At 40.9% G+C, this 26,091-nt stretch overlaps 1 protein-coding gene across 1 annotated transcript in view; it reads left to right on the forward strand.

Moving 5' to 3' along the window:
* Positions 1-26,091, forward strand: part of FBN1 (fibrillin 1) — a 253,659-nt gene that overhangs the window by 107,857 nt on the left and 119,711 nt on the right. Inside the window, exons 6-9 of the mRNA XM_024740283.1 lie at positions 5,632-5,829; positions 9,250-9,375; positions 17,750-17,875; positions 23,187-23,345. Coding sequence (XP_024596051.1) covers positions 5,632-5,829; positions 9,250-9,375; positions 17,750-17,875; positions 23,187-23,345 — 609 coding nt within the window. The remainder of the gene's footprint in view (positions 1-5,631; positions 5,830-9,249; positions 9,376-17,749; positions 17,876-23,186; positions 23,346-26,091) is intronic.

Raw genomic sequence — 26,091 nt, forward strand, 5'->3', positions numbered from 1 at the left:
AATCCCCCTGGAATTTTACTCAAGTACCAGCTCCCACACTGGACAGGGAAGCTGGAAGTGGGAGATCATGGTAGTGGAGTGATGCCATGTATGTAAATGTGCTTTGTGACACTGGGAAGGGAGAGCTTGGAAATGTGAATTCCGTTGACTAGACTATCAGAACAGTGGAGTAGTTGGTGTTTAGCCTTCTTAAATTTTGATTCGTTGTTTGGTTTAGTGAGCTTGTGGTCAAAATAATTAATAAAGAATATGATAAAGTGCCTCATAGTCAATCAACACTATGGAAGTGAATACTACTTTGCTGTGATTAGAATGTCTATCCTGGTTGAAAGATACTGAGTTATGTTGAGTGGCAATGATCCCAGCTTATGGGCTGTCTCACATTTCTAAGGTTAGACTTTCAGGTGAGCATTCAGCTATCTTGCAAACACTTTGCAAACTCACTTTGGGGGCTTTTACAAAATATGGATGCCCAGCCACCATGCCACATCTACTGAATCACATTCCAAGAGGGAGGCATATGGGAGGACAGGGGTGAGACCCAGGCATCAGTATTTTGCACAACATCCCTAGGTGATTTGGTTATGTCCTAAGGGTAAGAATGATTGGAGTAAGAAGAAACAGCAGCAATTATGAGACTGATTAGGATCGTGGAACTTCTTTGCTTTCATTTTGCTCAGACCAAAAGTTCTCTGACCTCCGTCCTTCAAAAGATTGTATTGAAATTCCACACGTTAGGAGCTTAATGTGTCCCAGGCTAAACTACCTGGAAGGAAGAAGCATGCTGTGACCCTCTCTATCATGGATAAGTTGATATCTCATTGTTTTGTTTGTAATTTTTATGAAAAGATGGATTTAAAATAATTGGAGCCTAGTGCCCAAAATTATATCCTTGTGCCTTCCCTGCAGTTTGTGGTTTAGTGACTGGGTAGGAGTGACAAGAATTCATTGTACTACAGTTCTTTTTCTGTGAATGATGCATTTGCTTCAGGGGGAAGTCTGATTGCAAATGAAAGTGAAGTAACGCCACAGGTCACAGCATTCTGAGCTGCAGGGCTGGGAAGGAACTGAGGATTAGAGGCTGCAGATATACATTGGTTAGATCCCAAGCCTTGAGGCCAAATCTGTTGGGACTGGGGAACAATCCTTGAGCCTAACCACTCATAATGGGAACACGTAGATGCAGAATTTCCCATGAACCAGCTACACTAGAGTAAGCCAGTTAAAAACAATTAAAATTGCATTTTAATGTTAGAAAGTCTTGGCCTATCGCCCTAGTTCATGGAGGTCTTATAAGGAAGTGATTGTAGAGCAACTTGTGAACAAAAAGTGTTTTTAATACGATATTTTATTTGCATGAGGAATAATGATTTACGTTGAGGGAATGAGTCAGATATTATCCAAGCATTGAATTAAGCACATTCCCTGTCTAGAGCTGGGACTGTCTGAAAAAAGAGTATGTAAATTTAGCCTAGTATCACGTAAGTGCTATGGGAATAATTGTAAATAATTGGATTATTAGTAAGGAATTGGGAGTGTGGGCAGATTTTTTCTGTGGTTGGAGTATTGGACTAAAAACAGCATAACTTTGGCAATCTAAATGAAGCACAGGACAAAAAGCACATGCTGCCAAATCGGAATGACATTTGAAAACCACGTTAATACAGCATTTACCTTCCAAAACATTTTTAGATCCAATTCTGTTTCATCCAGATTATGCCTCTCCCTCTGCAATCAGCCATTTTCGTTGAAAATTTGACTCTACAAATCCACTTATGTCCACTTACTAAGCTGCATCATCAAATGAGCTGGTTCTTCTCTTTGTCTGTAGTGATAAGGATCTAGTGTGGAAATGTGTTAAGTCCACAGATTCTGTTACACATACTCAAACTATTTGCCAGATATTTAGTGTATGTAGTAAAGATGGATCCCTATGGGCTCCAGAGATGCCTGATGAATATTATCAGAATTAACAAGTGCTGTTTCTATTCCATGTGTTTCATATTGAAATGAGGGCAAAAAGTTGTTTACCCTGGAAAAGTCTGAAGGGTTATTTTTTCTCCTGATGCAAACCTTCCGATGAGGAATTCATGTCTGAAGTCATGAACCAGTGTTAGATAGGACTGACTCAGATTTTCCTAGTTTTCTAGTGGACCTTGATTTTGCTGGTGTCACTCACAAAACACTGTATTTGCATGTACCTGGAATCTTTGCAATCCTCGTATGTAAGATAATTCCATGGAGTATCTTGGCAAAATGAAGAGGAAAAACAAATCCAAGCAGTGTTGAAAACTAAAATTCATGTTCCATTATGTTTTTTAAAGATTGAAAAATGGCATACCAACAAGAGTCTATTTGATTAAAGTATTTGCATTTGTCTCAGTAAGTCAAGAGGAAAATAGGAAATAAACCTAAATTTCCTTCCTCGTTACCTAACATGGAAGGTTTTATTTATTTTTTGAATGAAAGATTATGTTGCTGTGATCTTTCTAGTCTCAAATATAAGATATATATAGTCATAAAAATCTTGATGGCTGTTGCATGAGATTAAATGATTGAATAATTTATGATATAACTTGATGGAAAATTATGCAGCAATTAAAGCCGTGTGTTAGAATAGTATTTACATGGGAAAATGCTTTCGGCAATGTTAAGTAAAAAAAACAGCAGGATTCAAAATTGAATATTTGATATAATTCCCATTTAGTGATAAAAAATAAAACACACATGTAAAATTATGTAGGATAATATAACTGATATGTTATCAGACTTTCTTTAAGTGCAATTACATGTGATTTTTATTTTCTTATTTATATGGGACTGCCTTTTCCTAATTGTCTGAAATAGTTATTTTCCAATCAGAGAGAGGGGTGGGATAGGGAGGGTGGGAGGGAGACGCAAGAGGGAGGAGATATGGGGATATATGTATAGGTATAGCTGATTCACTTTGTTTTAAAGCAGAAACTAACACACCATTGTGAAGCAATTATACTCCGATAAAGATGTTAAAAAAATTATAATATGAAAGAAACCATCTATGAGAGAAGTATTTAATAAATGCCCCTTAGTACTATTTGGAAGAACTGAGCCAAAGAAAGAATGATGGCTACAGCATTTAACTTTGTTCAGGCAGTTACTGTGTTTAGGAGCGACTTGGTTTTACACCACCATGGTGCTGAGTGACTTTTTCTTTATTGACAGACTGAAATGAGGGCAGAGATTTTACTCAACAGCTCAAGCATTTAATTTTTGTATTCTTGTTTGAATACAGTAACTATGGAAGAGGATAGCAGATTTTGAATAGATCTGGCATATTATGAAGAATATTAAAATACACTTAGAATTTGATAATATAAAAGTAAAATGCAATCAGCGTAAAAAAAATGCAGAAACAAAGTAAAAAGACAATAATAAACTAAAGAAGTATCAGGAGATAGGGCTGGAAAGTTGGGCCAGAGAATGTAGAGACACCAGGAGAGCAAAGGTCTAAGGTTGGTTTTCTGGAAAGATAATGCTGTTTGTGTTTCTGTACCGGTTACACAATTTTTGGCCTATTTGCATATTCTGTACTAGTATTTACTTAATATTTTTCTTTTTTTGGCGGTGCGCGGGCCTCTCACTGTTGTGGCCTCTCCCGTTGCGGAGCACAGGCTCCGGACGCGCAGGCTCAGCGGCCATGGCTCACGGGCCCGGCCGCTTCACAGTATGCGGGATCCTCCCGGACCGGGGCACGAACCCGTGTCCCCTGCATCGGCAGGCGGACTCTCAACCACTGTGCCACCAGGGAAGCCCTATTTTTCTTTAAATTGAATTAAAAGGTTTTTTTAATTCATTCTCATCATAGCAAACATATCTATGCTATTATGAGTCTGGCAGGTTTGTACTTTTTAATAATAATTCAAATTGAAATTAATACATGACTATTAAAAGAAGACAATCTAAGGTCGTCTTGCATCCCATCATAGCACACTTTGGTAAGCACTGGCATGGAGAGAGGGAGATGTGGAGATGAGGACTTCACGTTTGGACCATTGTGTCCATCTCTCAAGTGCTGCCGTAATTTGGGCCTAATCCTCTTGCTGTGCTTGACTGGGTGAAGCTTTGTCTTTGGAATTTCTTGGAAGGCTCATCTTCCAGCACAGGCATTCGGGCAGTGCCATTGACCACAGGTGGCTGGCTCATTCCAGCAAGGAAGAAGGGAGAGTGAGGAAGAACATTTAGTGATGGGGAGCAGATGGGACCGTAACTGCAACAGAGAGACAGGAGGAGGGGATACACAGGATAGTGGGACACAAGCTGGGAAGAGTCAGCTATTGCCCAAATGTTGTCATGGTTCAGCCTGTTCACTCTTGTGGGTACTGTGATAAAGAGTTGTCCTTAGCGAATGGCATATCATGACTCATGAGGTACTTGGAGAAAGAAAGAAGAACATCAAAACGAAAGTATAGCCCGGTGGTTTCATTAGCACACCCAGTGATTTTCGTAAACCTGTAGAATTCAGTGGTGAAAGGAACTTACCGGGGTCATTTAGTCCATCCCTAGTCTCATAGGAAGCACTCTATCTGTGCACTTCCAGAAATGACACGAGGAAGCATGCGGTGCTGGTGGTGGATAGGAGCCCATGAGTCTTGCCACGGCCCAGCCTCCCTTATCAGCCAAGGCCGCTGTAGAACAGAAAGGGTTATTATGGCCCAGATTTCTCTCCCACGGGGAGGCTGGGGACAGCTTGGCTTTGGTCCTCACTACATCTTAATCTTTCTTGTTTGCTGGCTGCCGAATCCAGATTGACTTTCTCCCTTTACAAAAAAAAAAAAAAAAAAAAAAAAGGAGACAGATTTTGTACTGGTGAGACTACTTGGAAATGGAACTTCTCCTGTGGTCTTAGCTTATCCCTGTTTGCTTTAAGATGATCCTTTTGCCCAAGGGATACAGTGATTTCAGATCAGTGCCCTCACTCTTTAAATACCTGATGTCTTTTGCATATCTAACTTTTCTGCTCGTTGTTTTTTGTTTTGAATGGGGTTTGTTTGTTTGTTTTTGGTTTGCTTGGTTTGTTGTATTTGAAATAAGGTGGACCCAATCCAAAAGAAACAAGTAACCATTTCCGTTTTTCAAGAAACTGCAGAGAAGAAGGTGCCATGACTTGCCTCGTTGCAAGTTTTGAAATTCTTTGCTTTCTCCAACCTAAATAATAATAGACTGTAAACTCTATGAGGGCAGGGATTTGGGATCTTTGAATCACTGAAGCACCTATATCAAGCATAAGGGCTGATTCATAATCGTCACTGATACACTTTCTTAAGTGAATGAATGTGTAAATAGTATTATGATGTCATGTTTGGATAGCATGTCACGGTTGTAAAGTATTTTCCATTAGCTCATCTGATCCTGACAACAGTATCTTCAAAGTGGATAGGAACTAGTGTTTTTATCCTCATTTCGTAGGTGAGGTAAATGGGGCTCAGAGGCGGAAGGGTCTGCCCAAGGCTTCACACGGAGTCAGTGATGTGCGGTTCTATTCCTGAAGACCGTTGTGCAACTTGGAGTCCAGTAAGACAGGCCCAGCTGTTCTTCTGCATGATAGTTCCTGCTTTTCTGGACTTTCATGGAATTCTCCTTCTTTATTTTCAGATTACAGGACAGGCCCGTGTTTTACTGTGATCAGCAACCAGATGTGCCAGGGACAGCTCAGCGGGATTGTCTGTACAAAAACACTCTGCTGTGCCACGGTGGGCCGCGCCTGGGGCCACCCCTGTGAGATGTGCCCAGCCCAGCCCCACCCCTGTCGGCGCGGCTTCATTCCAAATATCCGCACAGGAGCTTGTCAAGGTAAACCCCGGGCCGATGGAGTTATTAATGGATTCATCTTATTTGCTCTGGAGAGCCATTCTCCAGTGAAGTTGGAGAGAATGGAAAAGCAGTGTCAGAGGCATAGCTTCACGATTTCGCTGACGGCATGATATCCAACTTAGGCATTAGGAGCGTGGCTCCAGAGACAGCAGCTGGTCCCCCTGGATTTTTCCTTGCCAGTGGTTTCCCCCTCCATCCCCAAACGTGTTTCCCGGGGGTGGTATGATTCTGTTTAGAGCAGTGCTCTATGTTAGAGCAATGCTGTGTACAAACACAAAGCAAAATTTGTGAATAAGGTAGTTTGTTTTTCTTAATTTTTTCCCCCTTCATTTGAAATTGCTGGAGTTCCTCTGTCTCATGGATTGTACTTAGTTGACCTGAGGAAAATTGTTCCTCTCTCCATTTTACATGCTGCATTATGGAGTTTTTTCTGTTTTTTTTTTTTTTTTTTTTTTTTTTTTTTTTTTTTTTTTTTACAAGTCAGAAATAAATTAGGATTTGTTTCACAGTTTTAAATATCCCCAGATGTTGCCTGCTTGCTTCTTCTCCTGCCTCCCATGGAAGCCCTTACTCTGTTTTTGGCTTTTACTCCTGTCCTTCCAGCTGTACAAATTCTTTTATTGTCTGGATGTCTGGCAGGAAATAGGAGGAAGTGAACAGAGGCAGCTCCACACTAAACTGATGGGACTGAAAACTCCCAGGCTGTATCTGTTTCCTTTAGACATCTTCAGTGCTTTTTTAGCAAGTTGCAGTGTTTAGAGAAAATTCAAGGTATGCTTTTCTGAGGCAAATAGATACTAGTTCGATTTTGTTCTGTATGTTAATTCTAAGGGTAATATGCAATAACGCAGAACTTGAGCTTAATCACCCAGTTCTGTGGATCTCCATTAAATTATACTTCAATAAATTTCATATCTGATAAACACTGGTTGATCCTGGTCCCTGGCTTCTATGTACAACATGCAACTCTTTTGTATGCCCTTGAACGTGTCGTTCTGAATGTTAGGAGCAGCAAGAAGTCACTTTGAAATCCTAGAATTACAAAAGGGTAAACGGTACAATTTCATAAAATAAAGAGTAAGTTTTGTCCCCCTTTTTCTTTGGTGCCTTCTTATTTTTCTCATCCTTGGAAAGTCTCAAGGAGTTTTGAAAAAATTCTTAGCCATGGTGTTTTGAAGTCAGCTAATACCCATGAACTCACAGAGAGTGACCAGAAAGCCAGATTTCGGGTACTCCACTGCCACCCATGAGTCCTAGTCAGAGGCTGAGATGCTGAGAGAATTCAGGGGAAGAGATGAAGAGGGAGAGAGGGAAGAGCTGCTTCTCTTTAGCTTTGATATTCATTTCATACAACCTGGACTTTTCCAGCATTTTCTTCCTGTTCCTTCCTGACTCTTCAACATCCAATGGAAAAAAGAGTTTTTTTATAAGAAGAAAATTTGTGAAAACCCATGGAATCAAAGTGGCAGTTATATTGCCACTGTGAGAATGAAATTCTTCATGTTTGGTTGGTTTTTTTCAGAGAAGGTCTGTTATCAGCTTGGGGTGCTCTCTCCTTGCTGGTGTTTTTAGTCTTTCGGCCACATGTGAGGGGCTGTGAGCAATGGGTTCAAAAAGGAACTTAGTCTGTCTTCAGCCTTGGAATGTATGACCAGTGGAGAAGTGCCCTCGTGTATATATTTCCTGTTGGCCAAAAATCATGATCAACAAGACTGTCTAGTTTTGCTTCTATGTCCAATTGTAATTTCAAATAACATTTTAATAAACATATTCAACATAGCAAGAATGGAAAATTCTGGTGTAAGACAAAATAGAGATCAGCTGTAAAACATAATCTAATTATGCTCACATATTATCGTTCATCTGTGAGCCAGGACATTTTATGTAAAACAGTAAGTGATACTTTTGTACCAAAGTATCAAAAGTGATACTTTTTGTTGTTAAATTAGTACCCCTTTTCCTGCATGGCAGCTTGTTTCAAAAACACAGATTATTAGAGATTTTACAGTTGGCAATTGCTCTCTCACTTCACACAATGAAGAGTAAAACTAAATGGTACGATTTCTAAAAAATACCCAGAGGAAGAAAAGTTAGACTGCCTCCCTGGGGTTTCTTATTAAACCAGAATTTTGTGTGTTATGGATGAAGAGATGGAGAGAATACATGTACTTTTATAAACATCTTTCTAATGAGCCTGGAATGTTTACTTTTGTTCCTGGAAGGTTAATATTTGGGGTTCCATGTAGGACCATAGTTATTTCCTAGGTGCTGGGGATTCAGCAGTGAACAAAACAGACAAAGAACCTGCTCCCTGGAATCTTGTATTGAAAACATTTGATTTATAGAACAAAGCAAAGCAAACATATTTATTAGGTCAGCTAGTGATTGGTCCTATGGGGCAAAATGAGCAGAGTAAAGAAGGGTGGCGAGTGATGGGGGGCGAGGGGGGCGTTGCTATTAGACTGGCATTGGGAGGGTCCCCTGCTGCAGTGGAGCAGAGATCTGATGGGTAGGACAGCGTGAACCATGAGCTCTACAAAGAGTAGTCCAGGCAGGGGGCCATCACTGCAAAACCCTGAGGCAGGAGCGACCTTGTTGTATTTGAGGAATGGCAAGGAAGCTATTGTGGATGGAGAGGAGTGAGAGAGGGCGGAGGATAGGAGATGAGTTCAGAGAGTAGAGGGGTCAGGTAGACTCCTCTAGGACTTAGCATGGCCTTAAGTGTTAAGCTGAGCTGGAACAGGATCCGACTTACCTTTAAATATCTTCCCTCTGGCGGCTGCTCTGCTCTCACTTCTTGGCCTAATTTCCTGTGTTGTTTAATTTTTATTGTGCAAGACAATTCTCCAGAATCTATGGTGAACATTTTCCATCTCATTTGTGTAAAAGCATTAGCTGTCTCGTGTAGTCTGAGTGATCTCATTCAAATAAATTCTGTTTGAACTGAATCACTCCATACAACTCTTCAGGACAGTGTTATTATAGAAATGTGTTACGTTTTGATTGTAAGCATTTCTTGAATACCTCTAGTTATTACTGTCAGTCATTTTATCATAGTAACCTTGTACTTTGCAGCATGCATAATAAAACTCACAAAAGTTAGTACCAGCATTCTCCTCTGCATGAGGGAAGATGGAAGGTAGGAAAATAAAGAATACTTGTGACTTCCAATAGAACGCTATTGACCAAGTTATGTTACTCAGTTTATTTCGCATAATGTAATTGTGAGAAACGGTGTCTCTCATCATGTTCCAAATATTGTGATGGACAAATAGCTCATTGATATAAATGTGATAATATAATTGTGGGCAAACGATCATGTTTTCTTCTGCAATGAATTTCATATTAATCTCTCCTCCCCCACCCCCTGCCCCATCCCTTGCTTCTAAAATCTAACAGATGTGGATGAGTGCCAGGCCATCCCTGGGCTCTGTCAAGGAGGAAATTGCATTAATACTGTTGGGTCTTTTGAGTGCAAATGCCCTGCTGGACACAAATTTAATGAAGTGTCACAAAAATGTGAAGGTAAGAAATATCATGCTTTGCAGTTAAGGGGTGGAGGGGCGGGCAAAACCCAAATCAGTGACAAGCTTTTTTGCAAATTGTTCCTAAATCCTTCTGTCTTTGTCATTCCTGTGAATGTGTACGTATAATATCCTTACCGGGAATAATATGCCTTTCTGCTATTGAACCAGAAAAAGCCTGCAGCTTTTTCCATTTTTATAGACCCAAAATAAGAGATCCATCTGAATCAAATTAAATATTAAAACATGAAATATTTTTGAACCAATATTTGGGTTAAGATGTTCAAGATACATGTTTTTGTATAGTTCTAGAGACACGAATTTAAATTTGATCATTACGTATCATTCAGAATGACATATCATCTGTTGTTTTTCTAGTCAAAATGTATGTTTGATTTTTTTTTTTCCTTTGGAGAGATCTATTAACCCTTATATTTATGCTCCTAGTACAAGTTTAGGATTTCCTTTTCTGCCTATCAAATGGAAACCTTTTAATGTTAATCAAACAGAAAAATAACTTGAGGTAAATTTATATATTTGCATTTAGTTTACAGATTGAGCTTCTAAAAATGTGTGTACAGAGAATGTGTTCATATTCACTACTTCTGCTATTTGCCAAAAAGAGCCCTGGCTTCCAAGTGTAATAAATACTGGTTTCATGAGAGGGAAACATCCAGGAAGTAACTAGGCAGCATTGAATTCTTTCCTTTAGTGAGTTCACGTACCTTATATGTGTAATGTCTGAAAATAATGTAACAGCATTCTTAAGGCAACATCTCTCATCAAGCTTAGCAGAGAAAACTTTTTCCTTCATTCTCAACTCATTGTCTTTGGGGTGATATAAGATTTCATTTAGATGCAAGCACTTTTGTTGAAAGCAGTTGCTGTTGTATCTATATTCCTAAACCCTAGCACTGAGGAATACTTCATTCTAAGTTATTTGTCAGGAATTGGATCATTAATCTTCTTTGTTGATCTCCGGGGTATATCATACATGCAAAAGGCAGCTTTAAATCTGAATTACATTTAAGAAGTTTAACATCTACTTGCCCTGAAACTGAATAACTGTGTTAAAATTATCTTTGTGGGTTAGAGTTGTTTTTAAGTTATTAATCATCCTATAATTTATAATGATATGTTCTTGAACATGTTATAAACAGTTGAGGTAGCTGTGAAAAATACTTAAGTTCTTTCTAAGGATGTAGGGCTTCTTAAGTTTCAATGAACAATAAAATTGACTCTCTATAGGCCAATGTAATTTAGAAGTTATACTGTGGATTAAGTTAGAAGTAGAGAATGTTGATACTGTAAGGGCAAAGAACTTACCGGGTTTCACCCTTTTACGTTATATATTAAGGAACTGTCTTGGGTGTGTTAAGCGCCCTGACCGAGGTCATCAGACAGTGCTAAAATTTACTTCTTTTTTTAAAATTAATTTTTATTGGAGTATAGTTGATTTACAATATTGTGTTAGTTTATGCTGTACAGCAAAGTGAATCAGTTATACATATACATATATCCACTCTCTTAGATTCTTTTCCCATATAGGTCATTACAGAGTATTGAGTGGAGTTCCCTGTGCTATACAGTAGGTCCCCATTAGTTATCTATTTTATATATAGTAGTACGTATATGTCAATCCCAATCTCCCAATTTATCCCTCCCCCCTTCCCCCTTGGTAACCATATTTGTTTTCTGCATCTGTGACTCTATTTCCATTTTGTAAATAAGCTCATTTGTATCCTTTTTTTAGGTTCCACATGTAAGCAATGTCATACGACATAAAATTTACTTCTTTTTATTCACACTCTGGTGCTTGTTGTACCATATTGTCTGCTTTCCTGGATGCAGGCCATTACCTCTACTTTAATAACTCTATTTCCTAATACTTTGAAATATTTAAAATATTATGGTATAGATTTCCAGGTATTATCATACATATCTTTTATGACATTAATAAGCTCTTAAGGTTTATTGCATGTAAAATCTACATCAACAATGGGTCATTTTGAGGCTTTCTCAGCTTACTATATTCAGTTTCAAGAGATGTAGTCAGCTTCAAGATTTAGGGCAATATACTTCCTATGGCTTGTCCAGTCTGTGTTGTGTTTTCTGGAATTATGATAGCTTCTAGTTTCAACTAGAGTTGTTTTCCTGTGACACTTTCTTTCACTCAGACCAGTCAATTAACATCAGTCAGGATTTCTCACCTTCTCTCGTTGTGAACTAGATAGAAGATGCACGGAATTAATGCTCGGACTGAAAGAAAAGTGATTCAAAATCCTTTTATTAGTGCTAAGAAACCTATTATAGTAGTGTGACCAATGGACCAGAAATTCAGGCTGAAAATTACTTAATCCTTTTCCACAATTTTTTTTTTTTTCCGGCTACATATTGAAGTCAGTAGCAAGATAAAAACAGAATACTTTTGGCTAGACCTTTTTTTTTTTCTCTCTTTCCCATCTCCTGTTATATTAAATTCAGATGATAGGTTTTTCCCCTTCCCTTTAATTTTTCTATGCAAAATTGATATTGGAAGAGAATGTCTTGTTAGTACTGCATTTATTCTGGCCTGGAGACTGGTTTGGGCATTGTTGCCCTGCCTTACTCTGGTAGGAAAGCAGTCGGAAAGTCCCCTGAGAATGCTTGGTGAGTGGGTCCCCTCCTTCGACTTCCTGGCCCTTCTCCAGTTCCACCACCGCACCATGGGAATGGCATGACTTTGGGCCTGGGGTGATCTCCAGGCGGTCAATAGAAGGAATTCCAGAAAATCTGACCCCCACCACAGAGAAGATCAAGAGCCCATATATGCCCTAGGAAGATGGTCAGGCCACGGTGGGGTTCTGTGCCCTTGGGAAAGTGGTTCTGGCACCCTTGCCATTACTTTGAGTGGCTTTATTTTTTTTTATTTATTTATTTTTTTGCGGTACGCGGGCCTCTCACCGCCGTGGCCTTTCCCGTTGCGCAGCACAGGCTCCGGACGCGCAGGCTCAGTGGCCATGGCTCAGGGGCCCAGCCGCTCCGCGGCACGTGGGATCCTCCCGGACCGGGGCACGAACCCGTGTCCCCTGCATCGGCAGGCGGACTCTCAACCACTGCGCCACCAGGGAAGCCCGAGTGGCTTTATTTTTAACTTGAGATAGACTATTTCATTTTGTTTGGTGATTTACAATTGTTTTGAAATTTTTATTAGGGTATAGTTGCTTTACAGTGTTGTGTTAGTTTCTGCTGTACAGCAAAGTGAATCAGCTATACGTATACATATATCCCCTCTTTTTTAGATTTCCTTCTCATTTAGGTCACCACAGAGCCTTGAGTAGAGTTCCCTGTGCTATACAGTAGGTTCTTATTAGTTGTCTATTTTATACATAGCCGTGTATATATGTCAATCCCAATCTCCCAGTTCATTGAATGGCTTTTTAAATGTATCTTCCTCTTGACTTGGAGAGGAAGGAACTGGGTACCTGGAAGCCCAGAATAATTTTTAAAAACTCAATCAAAAATTGGTTTCAGCCAATTTACAAGATGCTTACCTTCATGCCGTCAGTGATGGTGAAAGCAGCTTTGTGTGAGATCTTCCTTTTGCAGAATTCTCCCTGACTTCTTAAAATGTCCCCCTTTTCCCAAAACTTTTTGAAAATATCACGTACCTAGTTTTATATCAACACATGCAACTTCGGTACCTTTGAAATGTAAATTAGCGAGCTGAAGCGATTAAATAAAAATTATTAAATTTTCATAAATTTAAGAAGAAAAAGATTGAGATTTATAGTTGTGACTTGAGAAAAAGGGAAGCAGAGTTCATGCCCACCTTCGTTGTTGATTTTCCCAGTGACTCTGGAGTGTGCCCCCTGGAAGAACACACGAGCCTTTTCTTTTTGGAAACCAAGTCCATATTTGCATAGGTTACTGTGGAAGGAACTTAACAAATAAAACGTGTAATTAAAGGATTAAGTTTTATTTCTGGAAGAAGTCCCTTGGATTCCTAATTAACCACTAATATTTTGGGATTTAGATTAACACCAGCCCAGCCTTTGGCAATTACAATACTGTGTGATGCAAAGGACTTTTTAAAAATGTAACTCTTAAATCTAATCTCTCCCTCCTGTGTAAGCCAAAAAACTTTAAGGCTTCCCTTTTCTAAAATAATGGCCTATTTATCTGATGGCTACTTGCTATCAGGGACGCTTATCCTGCCAGACACCAAGGAGAATTCCTGGGGCTACTTAACCCATTGCTATCTTGGGGCTCCATCCTCTGCAGGTTTGGTGCAGGCCCTGATTCACTGTTCAAGGTCACCGGCTCCTATCCAACTGCTGAACAGAATCTCTGTGGTATAGGCACAAGAGCCCTGGGAATCAGGTAGACTTGGGCTGAATCCTGGCAATGTCCCTCATCCTCTGTGTGATCTTGGATAAGTCAGTTACCGGCTCTGAGTTACATCAACTTTCAGATGAGGAGATTGAACACATTTATATCTGGGAGTTCTTTCCAGTTTTGCAATCAGGCCTCCAACTCCACATTTCTCACTGTTTCTCAGTCGGGATCGGACAGCTGGGGCTACATGAATAAGAAACCATGCAAACTGGCATGCGTGGTGTGACTATAAACTGGTAATAAGGCTGATTTTTTTTCAACCTGACTTGAAGTATCAGCTTGTTTGTTTTTTAGTCACATATTTTACATTGGATTTCAGGTGTCTAATAAAGCAATAATAATAGTCTCACAGGCTCGGTGGCATTTATAATTATTAGTATCACATATTGCTTTTTAACAGCTGCCACAATTTTTAGTTGATTTTTTTCTCACTTTGTTAGCGATCTAGACAGTCAGGTTAACTGGTTTCCCCCGTCTGTCAGTCATGTCAACATCCATGATCTTGGATGGAGCTCCTGGAGAGCTGGGTGTCCCAGGGATGCCTGTCCCAGAACTGGGACCCAGCTCTATCCCATCGGCCCTCCACAGTCCTTCCTCCCTTCCTGCTAGAGGAGCCCCAGGTTAGGGAAGAGGCCAAGGGATGGGAAGAATGCCTGGAGAGAGCAGATGAGACAGAGGGACAAGAAGGAAGAAGAAGAACAAAGGACAGGGCAGCAAATCAGGAGGGAAAGGACCTACCATTTGTGTATCTGCTTAGGTCCACAGCAAGAAGCCAGTGAGACCATGGGCATAGCTACTTCCAGCAGCTCTGTCCTGCCCCAAGGAAACAGGGGGAAGTGTTCAGAGCACAAAAGTAGCTCTTCCCAGCCAAGTTCTACTCCCCACCAGGCTCCTCAAACGGATTTACTTTGACAGTGGCATTTGATACAGACTGACTTACAGAAACGCTGAGAAATCCACTGATCTCAAATTCTCTCCTGTGTAGGATCCCTGACATTCTATTAAAAGGTGACAAACACAGTGTGCTAAGAGCCTGGAAAAATAATAGATTAGTATGAATGAGTTTCAGAGTGTAAGTGATTTTGTGGTTGAAATGCTTTATTCCAGACTTTTATTGTCAGGGACTCCCACCATGGCTTGCTCGTGCAATCAGAACTCACTTCCCTTGCTAGGAAGTGATGGGACTGAGAAGCAGGGTGGTTCAGGAAACTAGAAAGGCCCTAGACATGGAAAGGGAAAGGGTGTGTCACTGAGGAGACGACCTTGAAGGGGCCATTTAATAAGTTCCTTCAAATTGAACAATTTGGCCTGGTGCTTTTAGCTTTATCTGTGTGACAAGTAGGGACGTACACTCTACGTTGTGTTTCCTGACCTGCTGACCTTTGAAGGTGTGCACCCTTAGTGGAAACCCTGCCCCTTCCTCCTGCCCAGCCTGTGGCGGTTGAAGACTTGGATTTAACATCACTTTATACACGAACCTCTTTGCTCTTGTTTCAGGTTTTACATGTGCCAGTTTTCTGAAGGCCTCAGTGGAATGCAAGAGCTGTGCCTAGGCACCAGAATTATAGAAATCAGGTTCTATGATCGTAGCTACAGTGTGAGGGTTAGATGAGTTGACACCCATAAAGCATTTAGACAATGCCTGGCACTCAGTACATATTAATTCTTCTTCTTCTCCTTATCCTCAGTAAAGGGTCCAAATCTAACGTAGCCAGCATGTGAAAGAAGATGTTTCCTCCACCCTGCCCAAGTTAATCCTTGTTTTTATTTTTATTTTTTTTTAATTAATTATTTTTGGCTGTGTTGGGTCTTTGTTGTTATGTGCGGGATTTCTCTAGTTGCGGCGAGCAGGGGCTACTCTTTGTGGTGGTGTGCGTGCTTCTCATTGTGGTGGCTTCTCTTGTTGCGGAGCACGGGCTCTATGTGCACAGCCTTCAGTAGTTGTGGCTCGCAGGCTTAGTTGCTCCGTGGCATGTGGGATCCTCCAGGACCAGGGCACCAACTCCGTGTCCCCTGCATTGGCAGGCGGATTCTTAACCACTGCGCCACCAGGGAAGTCCCAGATTCTTGTTTTTAAATAACTTTTTTTTCTGATATATGCTGTCACTTAAATAACCTCTTTGGATATTGATGTCTACTAAGTGTCCTTAAAAAGGATGACAGCAGTCATTTATACAAACAAGTAGAAGAATGTTTCTTTCAGTAGACTCTATCTGCTCACATGATTTTTCATAGGCATCATGTGACTTAGACATCAATTTTTAGGGACATTTCGAGAAAGGTGCATTTGTGTTAATACCTTTGTGTTATGGTTATAACCTCCTCTCTTGTTAGATGACGTTGTCAGGTCCTCTAGGCTCTTTGATGTACTTGTTTGGCTTTTTGTTGGTTTTAGGTAGTAGTGTGGCTGGTAAATACAGAAGGCTCGATGTTAAAGAACTGCCTTAAAATGAGCCTTGAGAGTATGGTTAGATTAAGTTCTAGACCCTGAGGCTCTCTCCTTAGCTGTTTCTCTGCCTGACTTTCACTGACTCCACAGTGACGTTTATATCTGTCGGAGCAGAATATGCACCTTTCCCTTATACAGCTTCACAAGGACGATCTGTCTGGGTTAGCACTGACCCTAACATAAGCTGTGACATATTGCTTGGTTTAGCCTCTAGCCTAGCCTAGAAGAATGGGGGTTTTGCTTTTAAAAAGGTTAAACTGCATAGAAACAGTGTCACTGCTGTCCTTTTGACTAACAGGGTGAACTTGAGTCAGAAGACACTTGAACTCTATTTTGGTCCACTTAGAACTCTGTTTTGTTTTACCAGTGAAGAGCAGTACTTTAACTAGAGAAGAAAAGTTCGTATTTTTAAACTACCCACACTGGCAGTCTGGCCATTCATTGCAATGGTTCCAGGAGGCTTGGGTCAGACTGTCCCTCTCCCTAGGTCAGTGCAGAAAGCCCCACTTGTCTTAGGGAAGAGGCCACGTAGATACCTTGGGCCCTGAGTTCACTTTTAACCTAAGCAGGACATTCTCAGTTTCTTCTCTCCCCACACTGGTGCCACATCTGTCGACAACTGCCAGTGTCTGATTGTGGCTCTTGAAAAGCTCTCCTTGAAGGAAATGGTCTGAGTTGTCTAAGTGACTTTGACTTCTTCCTTAAGGAGACCCAGTGGCCTCCTCAGACGCTGAGGACTAACCACAACTCTGACCTCAGCCGACCCCACAGGGAATTGGAGTGGTTTTCAGAGTTGTACCCTTTGGGGCGAGATGACCAGACCATTGTCCTTCCTGCACAATCAGTCGGTGGATGTGGGCGCCTGGGAAGGTTGTAACCCTCAGGCTGCTCAAGGGGTCCCTGAAGGAGCTGAGAGCTGGAGGCCATCTCCTGGCAGCACTCCCAGATCTGGGACAGCAAGTCATTTCCTGACAGAGGAGTTGGATGAAGCATCTCAGCGTCCACCACAATTCACTCTCTGAACCCAGAGAGAACCATTGTAGTGGCAGTTTGGGAGCCCCTGAGACTACCAAGTTAGCCGCGTCTTGGTCAGCAGTCAGACCACGTGGTCTCTGTAGGATTTCAGTATCTGTGGAAAATCAGCTCAAAAACAAATGCAGGAAGTGATGCAGAATATACAGTGGATAGAAAGGGAGCTTAACTGAATGCGCAGAACACGAAGAGAAAAGGGAAAACAAAATTTTAAACAAAATGTTTGGAATATTAGCATGCTGTAGGGACTTGAAACAACAGTACAGTTTTAGATTTTAAAGGCAGAATTTCTCTCATTTTGCTCTAATCTTTCAAATTTGGTAAATTCCTTGGGTAAACCTGTCTTGAGAGAAGAAACACCCATTCTTTGAATTAACTATTTTATAGGCAGCTTTTATTCTCTAAAGATTGCTGTTTCTGGGAACATGATTTGATGGGTGTTACCTCTGAATTCTTGTAATGATGAACGGTTTTATACTGTGTTCTACAAATACTGAAACTATTCTTTTCATTCCAGATATTGATGAATGCAGCACTATTCCTGGAATCTGTGACGGGGGCGAATGTACAAACACAGTCAGCAGTTACTTTTGCAAATGTCCCCCCGGTTTTTACACCTCTCCTGATGGTACCAGATGCATAGGTAGGTGTAATTATAAACATCATACACAGTTTATGTAAATCAGTTCCATAATAGACGTCATTCTAAGGGAGACATATAATTTCTCACTTGAGGTAAAATGTGCTTTTATGGAAGTCTGTTAAATAGTTGACCACCCTCTTGAAGAACAGAGGCAACTGTGGTCTTGTTTTGGGATTTTTGCCTCCCATAAAGAGATGATCCGGGAGACCCTACAGATAAACTCAGTCTAAAATTAACTTTGCAGTTATGTGACCGTCAGACCTTGAAGCCATCTTTGACTCTTCTCTCTCTTTACCCCCACCTTCAGTCATTTCCCAGGACCTATGTTAATTTAGATCTGAAATTCTGCAATAATCTTTTAATTGCTCTCCCTGCTTCCTGGCTTCCCTACATTCCGTCTTGTCAGATTTATCTTCCTAAAATGGTGCTTTGATTAAATAACTCTCTTGCTCAAAAACCTCTGGTAGTTTTCCATTAGGATTTGGAAATTAGTGGTTTTCAGTCTATATCCCATGGAATCTTCAGGTGCTGCAAAGTCCTCTAGGGATGCTAGGGTTGGAGAGGGGGACAGGGCAAAGGGGGAGGCTGAGTGGAAAGGGTTGCTGCCTTCCCCTCCCGCTTCATACACACACGCCAGGCAATTTTGCTTTTATCTGGGTGGGTGTTAGGCTTACATCTGGGTGGGTGTTAGGCTATCCATATTTTGCTATTACAAAATATCAATTAAATAAGTGGTTCTGTTGTTCAAAAATATAGATCTGACAATAGCTGGATTTAATGGTTGCTAAGAGTTCCTTCAAAGTCCAGTATTCTAGAATAAAGTTCAAGTTCAAAAATGGACAGCCCGATAGAGAAGGAGCTTCACTCTGTGACCCCTCCCAACCTTGCTGACTTAGCACAGTCACTGCTTCTCACCCCCGAACAGGCCATTCACAGCAATTGCTTCATTCACGTTGCACCACTCAGAACACGTTCCCCAGTGCAAGCCTCCTTTCACACTCTTACTCAGGTTCTCTATCTTTGAAGGTGTCCCAGATCAGCTTACCTGAAAGCAGTTTCCCCCCCGAACCTAAGGATATCTTATTAGAAATGGTTTTATAGGGAAATTCTGTGTTTCTGTATGTTTTTATCTCCCTAATTAAGTTGTAATTCTCCTTAGAGAACAATAACTTCTAGCCTTATATTCCTGGTGGTTCTCAGCACAATTCCTTGCATGTAGTAGGCACTCAGTAAGCATGTGTTGACTATCAAAATAACTAATCCCTTATTAATAGGGCCGAGCTGAGGAGCCTATGGCAGAAGGCCTCAGAGGAAAGTGAAGGCTATCTTTTGATGTTTGTTTCTGGCCCATAGTTTCAAAGACACGCCAGCTTCACATCCTCACCACAGGCCATGAATTTCAGACCAAAACAGAATTGCACTTGAAATTCTGAATTCCTTTTTAGTTAGTCACACATAATAAAAGCTGAGGGCAGTCTCTCCGTTGACATTTGAATAAGTACAACTCATGAGGGAAACATATCTGGACTTTTCCTTAGAAGCAATGGTCGGTGGCGCCCGGATTACCTGCTTTTCCAGAATCTATCCATAGATCTTGGAACTGCAGTGAAAGGATGGCAAGTGCAGTTCATGTAGCTCCTTCTTCTCCCCAAACTGTCCCAATTAACACATGACCTCCGGTGGATACGCCTAGCAGAAATCCTTTCCTGGCCAGATAATAGGTAGATTTTTTTTTTTTAACCTTCAAAGAGATCCCCAAACAGCATTAAAATGATTAATCCTTTTAACACATTTACATATCAGAAAGTTGACATTTTTAAAGTTCTTTCCTTTTTACCTAATATACCCACGCTAACTTTTTACAAAAGAAGGGCACTAAGATTCCTGGGTCACCTCCTCGGTGTGAGGTATTTTATGGAAATTATCTGACTTAAGGTTCAAAACAGTACTGTAGATGGGAAGAAGCTGAGGTTTGGGAAGTTTAGATAAATAATTTGCTCCAGTTGTTTAAGCAGTTATTAAGTGAGGGAGCTGGGATTCCAACTTGGGCTGAGTCTACAGTCCGGACTCCGCCCATTGCTTCCTCCCAGTGACTGTCGGATGCAGTAAACGTTTGCTTGCCATACCCCTAGGCAAGCACTGTTCCTCCTTCCTTGGAACTTTATGAGACCCATAATTAGCAACTTACATAAAGTGATCCCAATGACATTTCTGCCTTCCCTACTGCCTGCCATGGTAAACCACAGAGACCCCCAAAATTATCCCCAGTGGCAAGAAAATATGTATAGTCTCCAACTTTTAAACAAATCCAAGGTTTGTTGGCAAGTGGGTTATTTGGAATTAGTGAATCTAACCAATAGGAAACCCCACGTGTAGATAGTGGTATGTGGTATCTTCCTTATACATCTCTTTTAACCATGATATCCAAACTGTTACCTTCTGTTACCGCATTCTGCGACCCTCAGATCTCACCAGTTCTAACACTGCCTTTGTCGTGTAAGCGCTGGTAGAATTATTGCACTTTATTTTTGGTTTTGTGATCTTCGTTTGGCACTTTATAATACTTTGTGTAAGGCTGTCTTTTCATATTAGTGTGTTCTGTCTCATCAATTCCCAGGACTCTTAGAGATGTCTGGTACCTAGATTGGGCCTCACAGCTCCTAGCTGCTGGTTGGCCCCAACAATGTTAGTGATTGGTTAGGGGAGACCTGCTGACAGGCTAGGATGACCTGCAAACACCTATTGATATTTAATCCATCATATATTTGTTTTGACGTGATGTGATTTCTGGGTCCTGAGAGTAAGGCCAAGTGATTCAGAAGTGGAGAAAGGAAGAAAGTTTCTTACTCCTTTTCTGCCAGATGTCTTGGTCAGGGCAGATTTAAAATAGATGAAGGTGTCTAAGGTTTCTCCAACCTTCATTTACCTCCTCTAAGTCTTACCATGCTTCTCCCTCAGCTCCCATAGATCTTCAGATTACTTTAAAGCCACCCCTTACCCTCTATGCAAAGCGATCCAGCACCAGATGATTTCCTTTCCACTTCCTTTGGCACTACCATCTGATGACATGGAAGACTTCAGGCTGGCATGACCAAGGGTCAATTCCCCTGAATGGTTCCTGCTTTTCAAAACTCTTCCCACTGGTTTTCTTTACAATTATAAGTTGTGTAAATGTGTGTATTCTTAACAAAAGCTCTCCTGCAAAAAAAAAAAAAAATTGTAAAATGATTATTGTATATGCAGGTGCCATTTATAAATCAGGAACTGCCAGCAGCCCGGATGTGGCTGGTGATTCTTGCAGTCCCACCACTCACCATTTTGTTCCAGCGTCTCCGACCCATTGATTTATCATATAAGTCAGCCAGCTGGGCAGTAAAATAATATCATAGATAATTTGCAAAATAATAGATATAAGCCCATTAGGAGCTTGCTGTTGGCAGCTGTGGGTCCCAGTTTTGCTCTGAAAGATGGCCCACACTGAAAATTGTACATACAAATTTTGGTCAAGTGTTTATACTGGGTTTTGACCACCAAATTCATTTGAAGCTGGGATATAAGCCAGTTTTGAACATCTCTTCCCATTCTGTTTTTTTTTTTTTTTTTTTTTTGGTACGAGCGCCACCAGGGAAGCCCCCTCTTCCCATTCTTAACGGCCTTTGGTTTCCATGCCCCAATATTAATCCTGGGGTATATGAAGTATTATTGTCTTTAAGGCAAAGCAAATTAGGAAGCAGGAAGTTCTGTTTCTCCCCCTTGTGCACAGAGAGGTGCCACCCATGTCTCCACAGAGCATTCTTTGTCTGCACTCCCTTCTCCAGCCATTTACCCTGGACCAGGCTGGAGTAAAACTTGTTCTGCCTCTTTGCTGAGGCTATTAGTCTGACCAGAGGTGCAGGAACTGGGACCACAGAAAATTTCTGGAAAGCACACTTACACTTGCTAGTGGTTTAAAGTACTTTTTAGAAATAATCTCGTATCCTTTAAAGCTGACCCATAATTTTCTTTTATGGTTTGTCTAGGTTTGATGTAGCCATCTTCACTCGACATTAACAATTTAAATGTTTCTAAGTCAGCCTTGGTTTTCTCATTTTATTAATTTATTGCAACCTTCAAGATTTTAAGGCTTTGTGTTTTTGAGAATGATGTAGATGAAAACAATGATAGGGATGACCCTCTCTGATCAAATGTTGGTTAATATGCAGACTTACAGGAAACATGAGGACAGATTTTTGACTACAAACAAATTCTTCACCTTACAAAAGGATTTCCCAGTTATATTCCTTCAAATGACAAGCATATTCAAAATACTAGTTTCAAAACTTATTTTATAGGAACTGTACAGAAATACATTTTACTTAAAGAGAGATACACCCGTAACATATGATAGTTAGATCAAGGGGCTCTGCACTTGGCTACCTACCTCCTTTCTTCCACCGCATGACCTCAAAGGCTCATGAAGCAGTTAGGTTTCTCCTTTGTCATGGGCTCTTTTCTGGTAACCCAGAGGTGTACTTCAGTGTGTCAGTGTTGTCACGTCAGTCAGACATGACGTAACCCAATAAAAGTGATATATAGAAATGTCTTCCCCTGTTGCTTTGAGAAGATACCGTTCTGCCACGAAAACAAAGTTCCTTCAAGAAGTATTGTATCCTATAGCACCAAGAACTTGCAATCATGTACATTTTGAACTTGTAAATAATGAGTGCCTTATCACATCTGTTAGGGCCCCAGGACAAAAGGAAACCTCGATTAACGAGCAGTGGATCTGACTGCAAAATGGCTCATTCCTTTAAAAAAAAATATCTCACACGTCTGACTCACGGTTTCAGACTGAAAAATAAGAAAGGTCTTTTAGAGACGTAACCTACGGTGCAGACTTCATGTTGTTTTAAAATAGATTTGTATCAGTATTTGCCTAAAGTGGCTCAAATTAAGTCGTTTGAAACCAAGGACAACACAGTCTCCCTTCAGTATAGAGACATGTCTCTATACCTAATTAACCGTCACTGCCAGTGATTTTCTTCTTCTCTCTTTTCCTATGACCCATATGGTTGTAATCATTTGTTCCCACCTTGCGGATGGAATGTGGGACTTGGGCCAAGTGTACCAGCTCACAGGGGCAAAAGGTGTGAGATGGAGGGATCTCTGACTGAGCGCTGTTCCCAAGTGGCACTCACAGTTTACCTTCTAGGGCTGAGTGTCAGCTCATCCTGCCCGAGCCCCACTGGGAAATGTGGAGGTGCTGGGGCAAAAGAGAGTCGTTTTACGTTTGATCTCAGTGATGTGTATGGGGGTTTCTTTGTCCTCTCAGATGTTCGTCCAGGATACTGTTACACGGCTCTGGCAAACGGGCGCTGTTCTAACCAGCTGCCGCAGTCTATCACCAAGATGCAGTGCTGCTGTGACGTCGGCCGGTGCTGGTCTCCGGGGGTCACTGTTGCCCCCGAAATGTGTCCCATCAGAGCAACGGGTAAGAGCCCTTCCATTTATCCACAGAGTATCTCTGCTCAACCCCCTGCGAGCCCAGGGGCAATGTACGTGCTGCAGATTTAGTGGAAACCGGGGTAAGTGAATAACATTCCAGAAAATAAAAGAGATGGCCTTCAGGGAAATTTCCCCAGGTAATGAACAGGGGAAATACAGAGGTCCATACAAATGACACTGTTCGCAGGTACTGTATCTTACTTAGCTTGCGTATTAACACTGGGTAGCAACCTGACCAGTCAGAAGAACTGGTTCCTTCCTAGTCTCCTGTATTTCTTTTGTATCCTCAAAAGCTCAGCAGAATAAAACTCAACTCCCTCAGAGCCTTTCAGGTGAGTTATTCGGGATACACATTTCCTCCTTCCCTAACGTTTGACACTCTCCTCTTCTTGGTTGCCAAGTCCTGTTGATGTTTTTTTCTTTTCAATTTCTCTTTTCTGTCATATCCCTTTCCACATAAAGCTCATTTTCTCTCATCTGCACTATTGCAGTAGCCTCCTAACTGGTCTTTGTGAAATCCACAGCTGCCACGTAACATTTCCCAAAGCCTAACTCATCTGAAATTCAGTTTTAAAAAATTGTGTCTGGGGAAAAAGTAGAGAAAGGTGTCCAGAAAATTTTTCGCAGGATGAACTCAGGCAATATCCAGTGGTCCAAGTCACTCCATTTCTTGAAAATAAAATTTTACTACTTAGCAGGGCATTTAGAGTCCCCAAATCCGATTCCTGTTCATCTTTTAATTCTTATTCTTTATAGTAGCTTTATTTTCTAATTAAATGATGCAATCCAGCTTTCCTTGAACCCAGTCTGAGCACTTCTAAACTCAAATATTCTTTTTTCTCCAAACTTCTCCCCAGTTCAGGTCCTTACTCCCTACTCCCCACCCCTGCTACCTCTGCCTGTTATACACCCTCTTTTTGGTTGAGATTCCTCTCAGATGTGACCTAATCCCTGCACATCCCAAGACCACCACTGCTGAAAATGCTCAGTGCTCTAGGTTTGTACTGCTGCTGTGATACAGATCCCATCTGCTCAGGTCTGTGCCTGTGTGTGTTCATATATAGCTTTTTTTACTAGTTAAGAAATCTCATTAGGGGGTTTCAGTCATCATTATAGTGCCTTATTCCTTCTAATTTTTTAACGCTTCTCTGGTACTTAGCGAGAACTTGCTGATGGGAGGCATTCACGTAGGGTGTACAACTTACTAGGTGACGTCTTTCCCACCAGTTCTAAGTAAAAATTGGGGTAATAACTTCTTCTCAATCTGGTTCCTGAAAAGTATGTTTAAATCAGGAAATTATAGGGGAGAAAATCAGGATGCGGATGGATGAATGTAGAGCTAATGAAATACTTCAGAGTGTGCTACTCACAGAATATGAATGCCCCATTATCATGGGTTATAGACCTGCTCACAGATGTTATTTTTAAATTTCTATTTATTACTGAGAATTATGTGTGTGGACTAAAGAAGCAAGAAAATCGTTCAATAAATTTTAACATATAACAGGTCATATATTTTGCCATATATTTTGACTGTCTCTGGCCTAAAAATATAAGGCACCCTTCTTAGTTCACTAGGGGGACCATTTAGTAGGTCACTGTTTAGAAGCACATGACTTTCTATTAAGACCTACTGCTTGGATACCAGGAGAATCACTTTTTAAATGGATATGTTAACTTAGGAATCAGCAGCATTGATGTGGATTCTTTCCTATGTTGAGACCTTGAATAGAAGAGGGAGGACTAGAGTAGGCTTAGTTGCTGAAGACCTACTTTGGGACTCATGGAGCAGAAGGCCCGGTCCCCCTATGTAACTTTGCAGGGAGCTGCTCTCCCAAAGGGTACCACTGAAAGATGCACAACCCTGAGACAGGCCCAGAGCAGAGCAGATGGATAGAGCAAACTAATTTGCAGGTAGGTGTGTTTGTTTGTTCAAATGTTCCAGTACCAGTACTACAGAGCTCTGGGTTCTTAACTTATGGAGACTGATGACGTAGGAAGAATTATTTCAGATTGGTCAGCTTTTCACTTTAAAAAAAAATCAGTGTCATCTCTGGGTTAAATGGAGATAGGAAAGTTGGACATCAGTTGAACAAAGTCAGCCCCAGGTTGCTGATTCTGAATGTAAAGGGGCTCAACGGAAAGTTATTAAGCCGAAGAAAGTAGGAAAAAGTACAGAACCCAGCCTGATACACTTTCATGGAGAGGTTGAGATGAATTTAATGGCATGCTTAAAATAATATACCCACCTAGTTAGCAGAAATACTGATAAGCTATCCAACTTCTTTTATAGAAATCCTAAAAGACTAAAAAAAAAAGGTTGATTGGTGCTTGGAAGCTAATAAGTACAATTGCCATTCAATTAAATCCAACATAGTTAATAAATTCCTCTTCTGTGCAGTTTTCCAGGTGAGGCTGAGAGTGGGATTTCGTCATGAGTTAGACGCGATCCTTGACTTCAGAGACTGCACAGTCTTAGTGGTAGAGAGTTGGTAGAAAGCAGGTAGCCAGGAAATGTTGGGTATGGCACGTCCAGGTGATAATTCTATAAGGAAGATCACTGTGGTTTGACAACAGGGATTGTAGCATCCTGATTCAGGGAAGCAGAAACAATATATAAATCCTTTCCAAATACAGTCAAGTACTACAGAATCTTTGTGGGTTGAAATTCCAGATAAACAATGCAGTAGTAGAATTCTCTGAAAACATAAACTTAACCTGAGTTGGAAATG

This window comes from Neophocaena asiaeorientalis, unplaced genomic scaffold (assembly GCF_003031525.2).
Source record: "Neophocaena asiaeorientalis asiaeorientalis breed wild unplaced genomic scaffold, Neophocaena_asiaeorientalis_V1.1 scaffold122, whole genome shotgun sequence".
Taxonomy (NCBI): Eukaryota; Metazoa; Chordata; class Mammalia; order Artiodactyla; family Phocoenidae; genus Neophocaena; species Neophocaena asiaeorientalis.